This window comes from Rhinolophus sinicus, chromosome 14 (assembly GCF_057876585.1).
Source record: "Rhinolophus sinicus isolate RSI-liver-muscle chromosome 14, RSI-T2T, whole genome shotgun sequence".
In the NCBI taxonomy this organism is placed as follows: Eukaryota; Metazoa; Chordata; class Mammalia; order Chiroptera; family Rhinolophidae; genus Rhinolophus; species Rhinolophus sinicus.
In genome coordinates this window covers 132319404-132338953 of record NC_142514.1, presented here as the reverse complement: position 1 = coordinate 132338953, position 19550 = coordinate 132319404, and the positions used below count along the sequence as shown (strand labels likewise).

The 19550-nt window shown below is 38.3% G+C and overlaps 1 protein-coding gene across 30 annotated transcripts in view; it reads right to left on the bottom strand.

The window, feature by feature from the left end:
* Positions 1-19550, bottom strand: part of DLG2 (discs large MAGUK scaffold protein 2) — a 1894072-nt gene that overhangs the window by 43472 nt on the left and 1831050 nt on the right. For all 30 annotated transcript variants that reach the window (XM_088791538.1, XM_088791536.1, XM_074335659.2 and 27 more), the window contains one exon: positions 17494-17569. In XM_088791538.1, coding sequence (XP_088647664.1) covers positions 17494-17569 — 76 coding nt within the window. The remainder of the gene's footprint in view (positions 1-17493; positions 17570-19550) is intronic.

Sequence of the window (19550 nt, the reverse complement as noted above, 5' to 3'; positions counted from 1 at the left end):
TCTGACTCCTTTCACCCATTTTTCCCACTCTCCAACCCCCACCTCTGGCATCCATCAGTCTGTTCTTTGTATCTATGAGTTTTTGTTTTTTAAAGATTCTATGTACTGTATAGCAGAAATCATATGGTATTTGTCTTTCTTTGTCTGACTTATTTCACTTAGCATAATGCTCTCTAGGTCTGTCCACGTTGTTGCAAATGGCAAGATGTCATCCTTTTTAACGACTGAGTAACATTCCATTGTTTCATATATTCTATTCCATATATATATATATATCACAATTATTTTTATCCATTCATTCATCGGTGGGCCCTTAGGTTGTCACCATATCTTGGCTATTATAAATAATGCTTCAATGAACATAGGGGTGCATGTATTTTTTCAAGTTAATGGTTCTGTTTTCTTTGGATTAATACCTAGAAGTGGAATTGCTAGGTCATATGCTAGTTCTATTTTTAATTTTTTGAGGCACTGACATATTGCTTTCCATAATGGCTGCACCAATTTACAATCCCGCCAACAATGCACAAGTGTTCTCTTTTCTCCACATCCTCACCAACACTTGTAATTTCTTGTCTTTTTGATAATAGGGATTCTACTAGGTCTGAGGTGATATCTCATTGTGGTTTTGCTTTGCTGCATCATCACCACCATCATCATCAGCACCATTATCACCACTGGGAAACATATGAGGCTCAGAGAGGTAACTTGCTTTGCTTGTGGAGCTTACTGTCTATTGTCTATAGGCAAATATTCAGGCTACCCATACTATGGAAACTCAAAGAGACTTCTGGCCCTGGCCCCGCCTATCTATAGGCACTTAGGAAAATCGCTTTCCCTCCCTGCACATCAGCTTCCTCTTGTGTCAATAGGGGAGATCAATGAGATGACCTTGAAAGTTCTTTATGCTGGAAGATGTTTCCTCTGCCTCCTTCTGCCTTTCCCTACCTCCTTCCCTTAGGAGAGGTACTCAGCTTCACCCTCTTGGATGATGACTCAGTTTCATAAACTGACAGTTTGTTCTGTGCCACTATCTGATGTCAACTCCAGATCTAGAGCACAAGAGGTCACTCGTGCCCTTCATGTCTCAGGAGTAATCGAGGGCAAACCAACAAGTAAAGTACAAAAATAAATAGCATTCTTTGTAAAGTTGCGCCTGTTTGAATCATTCTCACCCCAAGCTTGAATGGAAGGAGGCGTTACTCACAAATAGGAGCAAATCCATTACAGCTGAGACTGCTGCGCCCTCACTCAATAGCCCCATTTCAGCAGGATGAATGGCATTAGCACTCTCACCAGGAGTTCAGTCATGTGGCAGGTAAGTGGAGAGGTGGTTTCTGTCTTCGGCACTTTTGTCTAGCTCCGCACTGCGCCTTCCATCTACACATTTCATTTGGAGTGCGTCTCATACTCTGTATGCCAATGGACTGTGTTTTCTAAGACAAGCAGAGCCTATCAGAGGAGTGTATCATAGTTCTAGAGAGAATGTGAGTGGCCCAAGGACGTCTACATGGTTCATTTTTGGGGGAGAGAAAAATCAAACATTATTTGCTGAACTTCAAATAGCAGCTGGTGAAAGTGCAGATTTTCACTTGGCTAGGATTTGAATCCCTTTAAGATTTCGAGTGCAGAGATAAAAACCGTGAAAACACACATACCTCAAAGGAATAGAAACACCTACAAAACCCCCAGCATTTTCTTTTAATGATAATCTCAATCACACACACACCCCTTTCCTATTTAGTTCATGTCACAGCCCAGCAGATTCATTATTATTTCTGTACTAGACACAAGGAATCACTGGGCGAATCTGCCACTGTAACTGTTAGTCACTTTAAAGCAAAGAGGATGCTTCTTGTGTTTGGGGAGGAATGTTTCCCCCCAGCATCCACCGGAAACTTTGCAATCATCCTTGATCTCTTACTTGTGCATTTCTGTCACTTTTTCTCCATCCTTCCTGCTCCTGTCCTGGTTCAAGGGGAAGAAGTTTTGCAGTTTGTTTTGACATAGAATTTTTGTAACAATTGCCTTCCACTTGTGAGAAAACGTACTTGCATTACTTAGCACAGCGCCTAGGAAATAGCATCTAATAAACACCATTATTGCTCTTTTCCAATTCTCTACCCTCATTTAGGGCCTGAAGAGTACATATTCTAGTAGAAGATACTACATTTGATAGCAATATCCATTACTTGAAGATTGCAAAAGAATGGGGTTCTAAGACCTCCATCATAGGCTATTGTAGTGCTAAATGTAACCAGGCATGTCACGGCTGCACCATGGTAAGTGCTCAGTAAATGATTATTTTTACTCCATAAACATTTATTTTTATTATTTTTATTTTTTTCCAAATATTATACTCAGGGCTCCAATGACAAAGTGTCACCTAGAAATTGAAAATTAGAAAATGCAAATTAGATAAAGTCACCCTCTTTGGGAAGAGGACATGCCAAAGCTCACTTTCTCAGGCTGGCTTTTGCCGAATGGTATGTAGGATGCAAAGGTATATAGGATGTGTTTCATCCCCCATATGTGTCCCCTTGGCAATAGTATAATCAATAATCAATATTGGGAACACAAAGCTATAATCAATATTGGGGACACAAAGCAAGTTCACAGTTTAAGCAAATCATTACCACACTGTGTAATAACTGCTGTGATGGAAGTATGTACAACACTTTGTGAAGGCACCGAGGAGGGAGCAAGGGCGGTTAGAGAAGCTGAAGAAGGCTCAGAGACATCGTTTTAGCTGAAAATTAAAGAATGAGTAGGAAAGAGCCAAGCTTGGTTTAGACAGAGGAAAGCCCTGCCCAACAGGGGGCGCAAAGCCTCCTCTGCTCCCTCCACCCTTCCCCAATCCTGTGGATGGGTTGTAGGATTGAGGATGGGGCTCAGAAGAACGGCTGAGAAGACTCCAGAGGCAGCCCTGGACTGCACTGTGAAGAACGCCTCAGTCACATGTCATATGACTGAGTGTTTACTTCTGTTCAAGAAAGTATCAAGCAATAAATGAGCAGTGCCAATTTTTCTACAGAAATTACCTGTAGAATTCAGAAACCATTCTTTATCATTTAATCAGCAACTTCAAGTGTTTGGATTATAAATCCTGAAGAAGGAGAATTTTGCAGTTGACAGAGAAGTCACAAAAATCTATCCATCAAAGTCTCATGCAGCCCTTTCACCACAGGGGAGAGCCTACTTACTATTAAATGAAAAAAATAAAAATAAATAAAAATAAAAATCTTGTTTCTTGGGTCTCTCAGCCCACAGATGCTGTTATCTGCAGATCATGCCGTAAGACTACAGCTGAGCCTTGCAGAGTAAGACAGGCAAGGAAAACCATCAAGTTTGGAGAGGAGAGGGCATCTGTGGTTTGATAACTGCGGTCCATAATTACTTGTTCAACAGTTCCTAAAGGCTCTGTGCTAGGGGCTGGGTAAATGGTGGGGAGTGAGAGCCAGCCTGGGGTGGCCACCGTAGTGCACAGTGGGTGTACTGTAGAGAAAAGTGGTGGGAAAATTGAGTCTTTACCTAACACCCAGCAGGTACAACTCAAAGAAACTCCCACACAGCAGCCACTACCACGTTTACATTGTGGGTAAAGACTTAATATCATTAAAGCATTGCCAATCACATTAACTTTGTGATTTTTGAATTTGTGGCTATAATAAACAAGTAATAAATATACATGGCATTTAATTTATAAGGTTACTTTAACTTTACGGATGAGAAGAGCTATAAATGTGAGGTATTTGACCTAATTTTATGTTTACATATAAAAAGTATAGTTAGTACTTGGGGACAGAAGGAACAGAAGGTCAAAAGACCCCTCTATAGTCCTCACCCCATAGTGTTATTGTGAGGATTTAATGAGAAAAATCCTTATAATCTATTTAGCAAAATGCCTGGCTTGTAAATAACCTTCACTAGATGTTACATTTGTTACCACATTTTAGAAATATTGACACAGGGGTACACAGAGAAGTTCAATCAGCTCTTGGGGATCAGCTGGGGAAAAAGAGAGCTCCTCATCTTTAAGAAAGTACCACTGAGTAGCAATCATAATTTTGTGTTTTTTTTTAAACTGTAATTTGTGCTGTGCTCTTAGCACTCCACCTCCACAAGGGCCTGTGGGCCTGGGAGGTGTTCACAGAACGCTTTCTCCATGAAGGAGGAGTGGCGAGCTCACATTCACACTAAACACATGCTCCAAACTGATTTAAAAGCTGATTCTTCATGATAGATGAGCACAAGCCAATTACAAAAGACTCGGTGGCTTCTTGGGGCCTTCCAGAAAAAACAATCATGCAGATCAAGAATGTCCAAATACCAGTTTCAACAAGTGGTAGTGCAATCTTCACCAATATTCATGAAGTTGTCAAAACATGAAAGGCAAGCAGCATTATCTGTGAGCTTTTTGTTTCTCGTCAAGTGAGATAGGCTCTAACTTATACTGACAAGTGCTTGCAATAAATTTGAGACAACCTCTGGGAAAGCTCACTTTATAGGTGTGTCACCCAAATTTCCCAGAACTCTGTAAATAAATGGAAACTGCATTACAAGTTATCACTACTAATAAATAAAGGATGCTTCCTGTAGCTTTCCCATTATTACCTATGTATAATCACCCTTGCTGCATGGAAAGTTAATTTTTCCTTTCCCGCTAAATGGACCTCAAGTGCACAGTATGTGATAAATGATAATCCTTAGTCATGCTTTCATTGTTTCATACTTTCATGTTAGATTGTTGGTTCATGGTGCTTATTATGTTAAGATTGATAGATAAATAATGAGTGGACTACCCGTGGATATTTTTCTTGAGAAGTGTAATTTTGATTTGACTTAATAGACTTCATACCATGTCTCTTTAGGTTAGTTTATCTCACATTTTAATGAAGCTACCATGTTTCCCTGAAAATAAGACCTAGCCGGACAATCAGCTCTAATGCGTCTTTTGGAGTAAAAATTAATGTAAGATCCGGTCTTATTTTACTATAATATAAGACCAGATCTTATATAATATAAGACTAGACTGGGTCTTATGTAATATAATATAAGACTGGGTCTTATATTAATTTTTACTCCAAAAGACGCATCAGAGCTGATTGTCCGGCTAGGTCTTATTTTCGGGGAAAAATGGTAGTTTAGTGCATCTCTCTTCCTAGTCCTATTTTATAGAAGAGTGATTGGCCTGTGCTGGGTTGCAGTACTAGATCTCTTCACTTCCTGAGAGGAACAGACTACTAGCGAGAGTGCCAGCTTCCAAGGAAATCCAAATCTTTCCCAGACCTTTCAGTGTTTGCCGAGATTAAGGGCAAAAGGCTCATGCATCTTTGTTTCCCCTAGCCCTGGCACAGTGCGGGACATGAAAAACACCTTGTAAACCTTTGCTAAATAAATGAAACAATATTCATGTATCTTCCAAAGGCTTGCACTTGGCTGTGTGACTGTGTACAAGTCACTTATTTCTTCTGACACTGCCTCTTCATCTATGAAATGGATAATGTACCAAGGTGCTCTGAAAATATAAGGACTTATAACTAGTAGCCACAAAGAATTGCTCCATCCCAGAGGACTGGAATCCACCATAACCACCTTTTCTTGCTTTTAACCTGGCACTCAGTCTAAAATTGCCTTCATTGTTTAAAAAATGTTTATTTTAGCAACAATTTGATTGATTCTGCTTTAGGTTGGTTTTCAGTTCATTTCAGTGGTAATGTCAGGACCACGCATCAATTGGTGTCCATTTCTAACGGCACATAACAATCCCCTAATGCTAGAGACTCCAACTGCAGTTAAGGCAAACATATTAGGGCGAGGTGTTGGGGAGATATCTGCTTGAGGATAGGCCTCACAGCATACACATGATTTGAATTTTCGGTCTCAGGCTCTGCCAAGTTCGTTCTCTCGCTGTCATCCTCATGGGCACAGTTACTTTCCACAATTTGCCTTTAACCTCTTTACCTACCAATTAGTAACTCATTCATCATCCTCCACATTTTCATGGGTGACATTTTCAACATTCTCTGTGAAATGCCATTGCCATCTGCAGCCATCCTTCGACCACTGTGATGAAGCCTCTGGGACCTGAGTCCTTTCAGTGCCCTCCCACCCGTCCCCCACCCCTTGTGCCTCTCTCTATTTCAGGGTCTCCCAGGCACTCACCATCCATCCTCCCAGCAAAAGAGTCAATCTCTTCATTTATAAACATCACTGCTTTGTCCAAATAACTTTTAACGGTCCCCCAAGGCCTAAAGAATAGGCTCCTAAAACTTCTTAAAGGAATAATCAATACCCCCTATTACTGGGCCTCAAGCTACGTTTCCAGCCTTACTTCCCCTGCTGTTCCCTTGCATTGTTCTAAGTTCCAGTCAAATGTAAAACTTGTATATCCTATACTCCTTTACTTTTGCTTCTACTGTTTTCTAAGGATGAACTGTACTTATGCTATAGTTGCTGAAATCTTACTCAATCCTCACAGACTTAGCCCAACTGCTACCTTTTCTTGGAACCATTTCTTAATTGCTTTCACTCAGAGTAGGCCCTCTCTCCCTTTTGAATCTCCGTTGAAACTCTGTACATCTCTCACTAAACTTTTTTGCCTTATATACACTATTGTGGTGTGTGTGTGTATGTGTGTATGTGTGTATGTGTGTGTGTACACTAGAATGTAAGCTCTGGCATGGCAGAGGTGGGCCCTACTCATCTCTGTCTCCCCTCAGCGTCCAGGGCAGTATCTTGTACATAGGGGAAAACTCAAAACCTTTTCTGAGTGAAAGGAAATAACACTCAGATCAAGAGAAACTTCCTGTAAAGGCAATAATAAATTGTTTGGGTCTCCATTCATAAGCTACAGCAAAAAAACGTATAGGCTGTACTTTCTAATTCACATATCTTTTCTCCAAATATACCACCTTCTTTATTCTTATATTATTTAATTCAATATTTATTGATTGAATGCCATGAATTATTTCAGGTTCTAAATAAATCACATTCCCTGCCTTCAAGGAACTTGTAATCTATTCTCTAGATTTTATTGTAACAGTTGAAAAACCAGGGTCTTAGAAAGAGAAGCTACTGGCTCTAGACCACATAGTTAGGAAAATTAAGACTAGAATCCAGGAGCCTAGTTTCAGAGCCTATTTTTTAATAAAAAGAGAAAGTAATTAGGTATTTTTAATGAATATTAGGAACATACTAGAAGTTATTGTTGACTTTTCATACATTACATGATCTGTCATTAAAAAAAAAGACTTTCTACCCACATATAAACACAGTGTATAGTTGTTAAGAGGCCAGATATAGTATTTTTGCTTGCTAAGAGTATGGCTATAATTACTGTTGTGAGGAAGTCAGATGATTGGATAGTTGCTTATGTATCTTTATCTTTCAGTATTGATGTTTCAGCTATTAGCTAGTTAAAGACTTCTGCCAAATGAAACATGCAAACTCTAGGGTGTGACTTTGAGCTTTTTACCTTCAAGAGTCAAGTTAAAGGAAGCCCTGCAGTGAATTAGAATTTATTTATGAATAACTCTCAAGGTAGAAATGGATTTGAGCCAAATTTTCTGAATAATATTTAACATCCTAAGTTAATTGCAGGAAGATAATTTAACAAAAGCTCAGTGTTCTCATCTGATGAAAATGTACTCATTATTTCTATAACCACAAATTATACATCTCCTATTTATATTATTTTAGCCTCAGCATCACTAATTGAATAGATAGAATTAGGTATGCTAACAACATCTAGAATTAGTTCATACATAAAAATGCCTCAAAGAATCAATTATACATCACACAGTAATATGTCACCATTGCAGGGCCCAGCTCTGCCACTTCCTAGCTCTATGAGCTTGGAGAAGTTATTTATCTTTTCTAAGCTTCAGTTTACTCATTTGAAAAATGGGCATATTAGGAATATTTACCTTACAAGAAAGAAATGAGCAATGCCATAAAAGAAACAAATGCCATGTAAGAAACAAATGAGCAATGCCATAAAAATAAACTGTAGACAATAAGCAATCTACAGATGTTCAGAGTAACGGCTCTACTGAATGGCAGAGAACTCAGAAACAATCCCAATTTTTAGCCAAAGGCAGGGAGGGGCAAGAGTTGGGGGACTGAGATCAATCCTGCTGGAACCTCCATCTTCCTGCCCAACCACAAAGTCGGAAAGCATGTGGTCAAAAATACCCCAGGTGCAAGTGGGTGTAGGGCAAAATTGCAACAACTCTCCCTTTCTTTCCCTCTGTGCAAAGGGGGATTTGGAACCTAGAGGAAGGAGTACTTTTAGGACGCTACTCATTCCAGCCTTTTAAAAGGGGAGAATTTGAGATGTGTTTGCATGTGGGTAAGGGTGGGAAAAAGACTGATAATTCTAGCTATTTTACATATATAACCTCGTTTAATATGATGTCCGTTTTTACACATGAGGTAATTGAAGCTTAGATATGTAAATATAACTCTGATAGAAGTTACTTTTCTGCTGTGCCTGTGTATCTCAAAATTTAGCAAGCCTAAAGATATCTCTTGGGGGGCCTGTTAAAATACAGCTTTCCTATCGCTACCCATCCAGGGATTCTGATTCCACAGGACTGCGGTTGAGATGGGCATCTCCATTTTAAACAAGAGCCTCAGCTGATGTTAAGGTAGGTGCTCCAGGCTACACATTCTTTTTTTCCTGCTAAATATTTTTCTGGTCTCTCTTTTCTCTCTAGCTACTCTATGGTCCTAGGTGCAGCCTTCTCCATGTCGTATGCGCATTATTGAAATGGACTCTGCTTTCTAGGGTTGCTTCTTTTTTGGAGATTTAATCCACACAGCAATCTGCTAAAATTCTAACTGCTGCTAAAATCCTGCAAAGGCTCTCCACTGCCCTCATGATCTGTCTTCCCTCTTCCCCTCTGTCTTCTCTGCTGACAAGAGTGGCTCTGTATTTGTGCTTTTGTGCTTAATCAGTATTAAGCTTCTTTGGCTTTCCTGCACACACCGGGCTTGTGCTATTTCCTGGCTTAACATGCTTCCCCCCACAACATTCTTTCTATCCTATCATACCTGGTTAGATTTTATTTATCCTTCAAGCCTCACTTTGGACGTTATCTCTTCTAGGAAATTTCCTATGACCTCCAAAAGACGTTTAAGTACTCCACGTCTGAGTTCAAATAGTACCTTGGGCTCACTTCTCACTCAGTGCTTACCAGAGTCTGTGTGTTATTTGCTAACAGGTTTACCCCTGCAGAATATTTTATGATTCCTAAAGGCTGGAACCATATCTTTTTCATGGTGTTCTTCCATTGTTTCAATAGGCACCTGGCACATAGTATGGCCTCAACAAATGTCTGTTAAGTGGACGCCTAAACAACTGAAAACAGAGGAGAGCACAATGAGCAAGTGAATTTGTTGTGTTTCAATTTACCATACTCCTTCCAACATTAATTAAATGAAAGATTTAGCTTAAATAAGCCATGAAAATAATGTTGGATTTCAAAGGTATTTTTTTCAGTTATACAACTTTCGTATTTTTTTCCTCTTGATGATGAGGTTGACCAAACAGATTCACGTGTCAACAGATACAAAACAAAACAAAACAAAACAAAAAGGTATCTTAAAAATAAAAGTAAGCTAGAGAAGGTAGAAAAGCTTTACAAACTAAATCACATTGTAAAAATGGATGTGTGTGTGTGTGTGTGTGTGTGTGTGTGTGTGTGTATAGTAGATAGATTTTGTCAGTTAAAAATTATACTAAATTTGGTATGTATTTATTAGTTCAAAAAAGTTCATTGAGTTCAGCTGGTTTTCAGGGTTCAGCTTACATATATCAGAGAGGGAAACTCAATTACAGGCCCCTGTAAGAATCATCTGACTAGCACTTCTTTATTAGAGAATTCTCTGTGTGCTGCTCACATGTTTCTCAGAGGACATAGGAGCTCAAGGTTTGGATAAATGTGATTATCACGTTAAAAAACCAGAAAATGAGGGTGGCCAGTAGCTCAGTGGTTAGAGCACAGTGCTCATAATTATCACCAAGGTCACCTGTTCTATTCCCACATGGGTCAGTGAGCTGCGCCCTCCACAACTCGATTGAAAACAACAATTTGACATGGATCTGATGGGTCCTGGAAAAACACAGTTCCCCAATATTCCTCAATAAAAATTAAAAAAAAAAAATAAACAAAACAAAACATATAATGAGTTAGCAGCTGTCCCCAGGTTGGGTAAGCGACACTTCAGAATTCCCTGGACAAGCCTATCTTAGTTCTTTATGTAAAGATGTTAGTCTGGTTAAAACCACACTGCATGCAGTACGGGGAAAGAACGGAAGAGAAACACTAGAGCCAGTTAGGACACTGTTAGAGAGCCTGGAAAAGGGAAATGACAATAAAACGGAGGCAGGTCCTTTTCTGAGTTAATGAACTTTGAGTTGAAAGGTTGCCTTCCTAATAATACTTATGCAGTGGGGCAGTGTGGCTTTCCTTCCACCCTGCCTCCATGAGTCTCCAGGTCACCTCTGCACATTTGAGCTGTTCATTGGGTGAGGGTCATCCAAAGACTAGCTTTATTAAGGAGCTTTCTTTTGAGGGAAGAAATGACGTTCCCGTGTAACTCAGAATGTCACTTTGGAGCTGTTACAAATACAATTCCCATAACTCATCCCTGTTAAGCAAACATAATTCTTATATTGTTAACAAAACACTGACTGTCAAATCACTGTTTAATAAATGATACAATGGCAGGCTCTGCTACCAACGCTCTGTGTATCCCAGAGAAATGATGCTCAGTTTCTTCATTTGTAAATGACAGTAGAAGTCAATGGCCACGTGGAAAGTCCCAAGAATCTATGAAGTAGACTACAGATTTCTCATGCCAGTTCCAGTCTGATGCAGGGAGACAGCCATGACCTATCACCATAGATTCAGCTCTGTCCCATGCTCTCTCTCACAGGCAACACCCCCTCTTCAAGGGAAGTCAGGCTTTGGAAAAGGCAACAGAATATTATTAGGAGCCATTAGGTCAAATTTTCAAGAATGTCAGTCCTCTCTGATCTCTTTAGCAACAGTTTCCCATTTTCCTTTCCTTTTGCCACTGTTTATAGTTCAGATTTTCAGAATCTCACACCCAGAATGCTACAATAGCTTTCTCAAACATCTCCCACTGTTAATCTCTCTCTCCTCCCATCTGTCCTTCCCACAGTTGCCAGATTGAGCTCCTGGAAAACTACTTTTGATCATTTACTTCTCTTTCTTCTAAGAAGTGTGAATTAAGCAGCCAGTATGTGTCTGGTAGACACCATGCTAGGTGCTAGGGACACAAAGATGAATGAGTTTGGACTTTTGTCTGGTAGTGATAGTTGGGCAATGGTACAGGTATATTCAGGGTGCAAGCCAGAGGAAATCAGTAGGTCTGGTTTGGTCACAACCCTTCAAATTCTTCACCATCTACATTATAAAGTACAAGTTTCCAGGGAAATGTAAGACTCCAGACTGACTTGAGTCTAACTTTCCAGTTCTGAGTCCTTTTATCCTCCTTCATAACCTGTTGCTTGCAATGAAAGTAAAGCAGGTTTCATCTCCTATGTATCTGGCATTCTATTCCTACTCTTTCACTTGCCCCTTGCAAATTTTACTAATCTTTCAAGACCCCCCCAGTTCAAAAGTCCCTCAGCTTCCATGTCAGAATCTCCTTGTCCTCTGAACTTTAGAGCAAGTTTCCAGTCCCTCTTGTTTGGTGTTAATCACGTCCTATCTGTGGGGACTCATCGTTTCCCCTGGAATCCCTCCTCCTTCAGGGAAGTGACCATGACTTACTTTTCTTGGTCCCCATTGTTAGCAAGCTGCCTTGTATTGACATCTAATAAAGGTTTATTAAATAACGGAATGAACATGTTTGCCAAGACTTGTCCCCTCGTTTATTCTGGCAGACCACAATAGAGAAAACGTATAGCCCAAACTCACTTCAGAAATGTTCTCATCCAGAAAGATACATCATCAAAGAAACTAGCCTTCTCCTTTTAGGATTTAAGTTTACACTCAAGTTAGTTCTTGATAAAGCTCAACCCAATTCAATTAACTTCATTTTTCTTGAAAAGCACAAGTGTGACATGGTTTTAACAAAGGAAGAAAACATGCTGTAGTAAACAGATTATGGGTTTTGGAATCCGTCAGACATGGGTTCAGATTTCTTCATTTTTCTAAGCTGCAGATTCTTCAAATCTATACAGAGGGAATAAATAATTTCCCTTCAAATTTTGTTGTGGTGATTAACAGACATATCTAAGCTGTCTGTGTTTTTACAATGAACACTCCAATTACTTTGAATACCGCCTATCACCTTTGCTTTGTACTATCCTGTGGATCAATAGGTTATTTATTTATTTATAGCCTACCTTACTTTAGAATTTACTATATAAAAGATACTTACATTTTGCACATTGCTGACATTTAGTAAGGATATTGACAGCTCTCTCATACTCTTTCCAACATATATTTCTCTTCCTTAAATTATAAAATTTTTAAATAAAAAATAAAACAAAATTTAGCAAAAATCACTAAATGCTCATTGATTTTTCAATGGACAACAGCTTGATTCTGAAGATCTCAGAATCACAGAATTCCCTAAACATCTCAATAAGTAACAGAACAATGGATTAGGAAATTGATGAAAAAAGTTAGAGGAACGAAGAAGGAAATTAAAGGGGTGGTTAAGGTTTCACCAGAGGCTAGTTTGAATGGAGACTCAGTAGGAACTTAGCTGATATTCTCAGGAAAACTTGGCTACAGTGAGATCTGGAGAACTGAGATGTTTCTTAAGGAGACCCATCCCAACAGATGACCACTTTGACCTTACAGGTCTGGGAAGGCTGGAATTTTTTGGGTTACTGACACAATTGTCCTCTTGTCCTTGTAGGTGTATACACAGACTTTGTGAAGACACATGGAGTGGACAGAAAGTCTGGGCATTTCATTTGTAGCAAACGGGCACTTTCAAATAGAGAGACTCAGATTTCCTCATGGGTACTCTCAAAATACAGTAAGCTTCCAAGCTCATAGGCAGGCTTTCTATATAAGCTTCCTGACTGTCCAGACCATCCCTGTCAGCCCCATTGGTTCCAACCCCCACTACACTACCCACACCATCCATCTGATGTCCCCAATCTGCTTGGCCTTCTTCCAACATGCCTACAGTTTCCACCTTCACGTCCATGCTGTTTCTATGAATGGCAGACTCCTTCACATAACTCCTTCCTTTTGAAGCCTTCGCTCTTACCCAAGGCATAACTAGTAACTCTCTCCTTCTTCTAACGTCCAACAGAATAAGGTGCAGTGTGAAGAAACGGAAAGGACAAATATTCTACTGTCGAAATGATCTGAATTTAAATCTAGCTCTTACGCCTACGAGCTGTGTGATCTTAGGTAAATTAGCTAATCTTCCTGAGTCTCTGTCTCCTAATATTTAAAATGAAAATTGTTAATTCTCTAAATTTATGGGGATCATCTGTAATATTGTATTGCCATTACTTACCTGTCTGTGTTTCTCTTTGTGAGCTCCTTGAGATGAGAGACTTTGCCTTTTTATTTATTTTGCTGTCCCACAAATCACGTAGCACAGTACCTGGTGTTTTGCAGCATTTAATGTTTTTTTTTAACTTAATGAATGCATGGTTCAAGAAAAGTAACGCAAGCACTGATAGACCAATTAAAGTCTAAGTTCTTTTGTGAAGTGCTCTTTGGTCATCCCAGGCCCACTAACTGGAATTCTCAGAGCTCTTGTCACAGCCGGCTTCACAGACACTAATTGATTCTCAGTGACTCCAGGGCTCTAACCACAGCTTTAACTCCGAACTCAGCAAAATTTCACAATGCTCTATAAATGCCAGTGAACGATAAGGTTATTTGAAATGCTTGATTCTCTTTATCGTTCCAAAGAACTTTCTTCCTTATTTTATGCTGAGTTTACTCCAAGGTCCCGGAGACTGAAGCCCCTGTAACAATGCCTTATTTCTGCAGTCCTTGCCCTTGGCTCAAAGTGAGTGGGATCTCCTGACACAACTTTCCCAGCTCGCTACACAGTTTGTCTCTCCTTTCTTCAGTGCACTTTCTCTTAACTGTCCTTTGCTTTCTACTTCTGGACAAGCTCTTTCTCATTGATGTATTGTTCTCATGGGGATTTGGAAAACTTTGGTTCATTATTTCTTAATTCATAGGCACATGGAGAATTATTACTGGAAGACATCTTAAAAATTATTGAATCCAGGGATCTCAAATAGAAAACAATTCCCAATATTGTATGAGGTGTGACTAATTGATCATAGCACCTTTCTTTTTTTTTTCCTGCTGAGGTCATACATATATGGCCTCAGAATCATTTTGAACACAATATGCCAAGGAGAAACTATCATCAATCCATGAGTCTATGTAGGAGATGATGAAACTTGTTGGACATCCCTGGTGTAGTTCAAAGCTATTATTTTGCTAATGAGGCCCAAAGGGCAGCACTGACTCAGTCTTGAACTGAAACCAGAACCTGGGTTACTTAACCCTCCACACTTTCAGTCCAGGGTTTCCTTTTCCACATGATCACTGCTTCTCCTTCAATAGACATTCGAGTCCTAGAATTTATATTCTATGCATTGGCGCATACCTAATAATATTCAACAATATAATTAAAAGTATAATACAAAAGTTTTGGCTTTATCAAAAAACATCTGTGCTTTCCTTAATGTTGTCAGCTTGTGAGGAGAAGGGCCTATGTTATGTTGTGTATCTTTCACAAGTTCTAGCTCTGTGTTTGGCATGTGGTAGGTATTCAACGAAAATTGTCTGATACATATCCAACTGTATATATATATATATATATATATATATATATATATATATATGAATCAAACAGGAGTTCTATCCTTAAATTTTCACTAAGAATCACTGAAAAATCCTACTCCCTTATAGATAAGCAGTATTTGGTTAAAAGGACTTCATGCATGATGACACATACCCTCACGTTTTTTAGAGTGACACCATATATTTAAATAAATTCCAATTTCATCTGGATGTTTTAGGGGAAAGTAAATTATTATGTCAGTGAATAGGCTGCCCAATGACACGTCTACTTAAAAATACAAAGGGTAGTGTTGTAGTTTGGAGCTCAGAAGTCCTGAGAAGTGATAGCTTTTCTTCTTGTTTTTCATGGTGACATCTTGACCATAACTTGTGGTTTTGTTTATTGCTGACAACACAGAATTGTTAGGACAGAAAAATAAAGGAAAGGAGAAGAACAGAAAGAGAATAGGAAGAGAGAGGGGAGGAAAGGTATTTTACAGTATAGCAATAAGATACTAGTATTATCACTTAAAAATAGATTTAAAAAGCTGAACAACCCACAGCTAACATCATACTTAATGGTGAAAGCTTTCCCCTTAAGGTCAGGAACAAGACAAGGATGGCTGCTCTTGCCACTTGTATCCAAAATCGTACTGGAGGTTCTAGCCAGGGCAGTTAGGCATGACAAAGAAATAAAAGTCATCCAGATTGAACAGAAAGAAGTTAAAACTCTTTTAACATATGACATTATCTTGCATATTAAAAATCCTGACAAGTCTACAAAAAACAAAAAACAAAAAAAACTATTGGAACTAATAAATGGGTGTAGAAACGTAGCTATAAGATTGCTATACAAAAATAGTTATATTTCTATACACTTGCAATGAACAATCCCAAAATGAAATTAAGAAGACAACTCACATGCAGAAGAATGAAATTGGAAACCTGCCTCATATTATATGTAAAAACTAACTCAAAATGTGGCCAAACACCTAATGTAAGAGCTAAAATTATAAAACTCTTAAAATAAAATATAGACATAAATCTTCATGATTTTGGATTAAGCAGTGGTTTCTTAGATATGACACTCAAAACACAAGTAACAAAAGAAAAAAATACATAAATTAAATTGGCAAAAGTAAAAACTTTTGTGCATCAAAGGACACTATCTAGTGAGTAAAAAGACAACTCACAGAATGGGAGAAAATATTTGGAAAGCACATTTGATAAGAGATTAATATTCAGAATGTATAAAGAACTTCTACAACTCAACAACAAAAGAATCCAATTTAAAAATGAGCAAAGAATCTGAATAGACATTTCTCTGAAGAAGATATACAAATGGCCAATAAACACATGAAAAGATGGTCAACACCAATAGCCATTAGAGAAGTGAAGATCAAAACCACAATGAGATATCGCTTCAGACATAACAGTATGGTTATAAGCAGCAAGACATGTAATAATAAGTATTGGTGAAGATACGGGGAAATTGACTCTCATACACTGATGGTAGGAATGAACCTGAGAAAAACAGTCTGGCAGTTCCTCAAATGTTAAACATAGAGTTATTATATGACCCAGCTATTCTACTCCTAGGCGTATTCCAATAGAAATAAAAATATATGTCCACACAAAAATTTGTACACGAATATTCATAACACCATTATCCATGATAGCCAAAAATTAGAAACAATCCAGATGTCCATCAACTGATGAACAGACAAATTAAATGAGGTATATTCATACAATGGAACATTATTTGGCATTGGACAGAAATAAAGTACTTAGACATGCCAACAACATAGATGCACTTTGAGAACATTATGTAAAGTGAAGGAAGCAGTTACAAAAGACCACATAGTGTATAATTCCATCTATATGAAATATCCAGAAAAGGCTAATCTATAGAGACAAATTAGGTTAGTAGTAGCCTACGGCTGAGTGGGGTGGGAGTGGGGGTGGGGTTGGGGGAAATACCTAGGAAGTGACTGCTAGATGATTTCTTACTGGGGTGATGGAACATTCTACAATTAATTGTGATGGTTGCATAACTCTCAGTATATTAAAAACCTTTGGATTGCATACTTAAATTGGTGAATTATATGGTATATGAATTATGTCTCATTATAGCTCTTACTTAAAAATGATACCTGTGCATATGAGTAAATATTTTAATTTTAGTGATTAAATTTCATTTGTTAATTCTCTTCTTTCCTATGTCTGTCACAACAATCCATGTATTCACTTAGATCCATATGTATATTTCCATGACTACTGTCTTAGCTTCATAATGTGTTACACACTAGACATATTTTATGATGAGTAGGTATCTTTTATCAAATCCATCCCTCTAGAACATTTACTTTAAAAGAAGAAAGATTTAAAAAATAAAAACACCTAAATTAAATTTTTTCTTCTTCATTGGAGTCATTATATCACCTTCATCAACACGTGATTTCTGCTGACCGCTGGCAGCTTTACCTCCAAGATTTTATATATTTACCATAAATCTATTTCAGTGGAAATCACATCATTACTTATAACCCTACATTTATAACAGTGCTCTACGGTCTGGTAGCTTCAAAATTTGTTTGCTACTGAAAGCCTAAATGTTAATCATTGTTAAATCCATGGCAACTGAGAGAACTTAATGTTTTGATTATTTTGTACCTACCCCTTTTGAATCAATCACTCCGGGTTTTGCATTAAACTTCACTGTCTTCAATCGGGCACGTTCCTTTCTCTCCACCCTAAAGAAAATTGAAAATAAAGACTCTTTCACACGTCCAGTCATTTACGACTAAGTTCCTCATTAAATGAAGAGCACCTTTTCTTCGTATCATACAGCTCAAACAAAATGTGTTTTAAAATATTTCTGTTCCTTTGTTCAGTATAAAAACTCTTGGCATAATGTCTTTAAGTGGCTAACACATCCCTTGATATTTCTGTGTTATATGTACCGAGAGTCACAGTATTTGGAACAAAGAGGGAGAAAAAACAATATTTGTTATTTAAATGCCCGAATCAATCAATCAAAATCTATTTCAAGAAATCACAGCCCATAGAAATGAACACTTAAAATGGAGACTAAGTAAACTTTCCTCATCTCTTCTCCCCTTTTCTTATTGTTTCCTTTTACTTCCTTCCCCTTTAAGAACACTAGGAATTTACTACCCGTACCTCAAAACCGAACATGTTACAGATAATCTTGAAATTTTCCTTTTCCCTAATGCCCTTTCCCTGTCATTCTGAAGCGTTCTTTACTTATTGAGTGCCTATCCTGCATCAAGCAAGGAGCTGGGAAACAAAGAAAAAACATTTGAAAAGCATGACTGCAATGAACATAAATAAAGACTGCTGTACAATAAAACTTTCCATAGCATCGATCTCACTGAAGGGTAAAGAGGGGTGGAAAGCATTGGGGTGGGCTTCTTGAAAGAGGTACCCATTTATGTGAGACTTGAAGGATTAGAAAGAGCTTGCCAATAGGAAAAGTTCAGGCAGAATTCCCTCAGAGGAGGAAAAACATGTACCACGCCTTGAGGGTTATAAGCAAGCTAAATATTGGAGGAAGATTCTGGTACAGGGTGTATATAGGATGGGGAGGTGAGGTGGAAGAGGTGGTAGGGCCTCCTTGTACAGGGTATCCATTCACAGTAAGGACTTGGGTGTTTTCCTTGGGGAAATCCTCACGAATTATTAGCGGATATAAAACAGGGAAGTGCTCGAATAGATTAGCATTTAAAATAAATGGCCCTTGTGAAGGAGAAAGAGAAACAGAAGGAGGGAAGGGACAGCTGGATGCAGGAGGCCTATTTAGAAGGTGTCATAATCCAGGCAAGCAAAGATGAGAAATGATAATGAGGTGGGAGAGAGAGAAGGGCTTTAGAAATATTAGTAAAATGAAATTGGTAGGACTTGTGCCTATTTGAAGGCTGAGGTTGAAAAAAGGAAAGGAGAGAAATTTAAATGTCCCTCGATTTTTTTTTTTTTTTTTTTTTTGAGCCTCTCCAGTGAGACTTGATCATTTCTTTCTCTACGCCACAATAGCAACTATTTGTTTCTCTGTGTCGGTATTATCTCTTGCTTCCATGTGCTTGTTTATTTTGCATTGCGTAAGCAAGGGTGTACGTTCCTTGAGGGCAAGACCACATACTACTCCATGGTGTGTTATATCAAATCCTCAATAAATAACTGTTGAACTAAAATAATATTCATTGTTTTGTTTTAACATGACTTTTTGTTTAAATATGGCTAGCTCTTATTTCAAAAATGGTGGAAGAAAAGAGAGAGGAAAAATACTAAATCTACAAAAATGTAATGGTTTATGAAATCTAAGCTATTCATAGATGAATAATTAACCACATACTCCTTTTTAACTGAGAGCTCTTTTGTGTTTCCAGCTGAAACACAGCGAGAATCAGCGTTTCTATAGTTACAGAATGGAGTTTCAGAATATATTTATTTCAATGTGAGAGTAGAATATTTGAGTGGAAACAGCTGAACAAAAATTCTCACACCTAACCTTGGATATTAAAGCAATATGTTCCACAGAGAGTTTCTACTCGTACCCAACATACAACAGTTGGGAGGAGAGCAGGGAAGACGTTGGATGAGCTAAGCTGCCAAGCAGAAAGTTGCTCACTGAGAAAATGCCTGCTCCAAGCTCCTTCAGCTTTTCTCAGTTTTAATCGAAGTGCAAATGTTAATTCATATTCATCCCTTTGGATT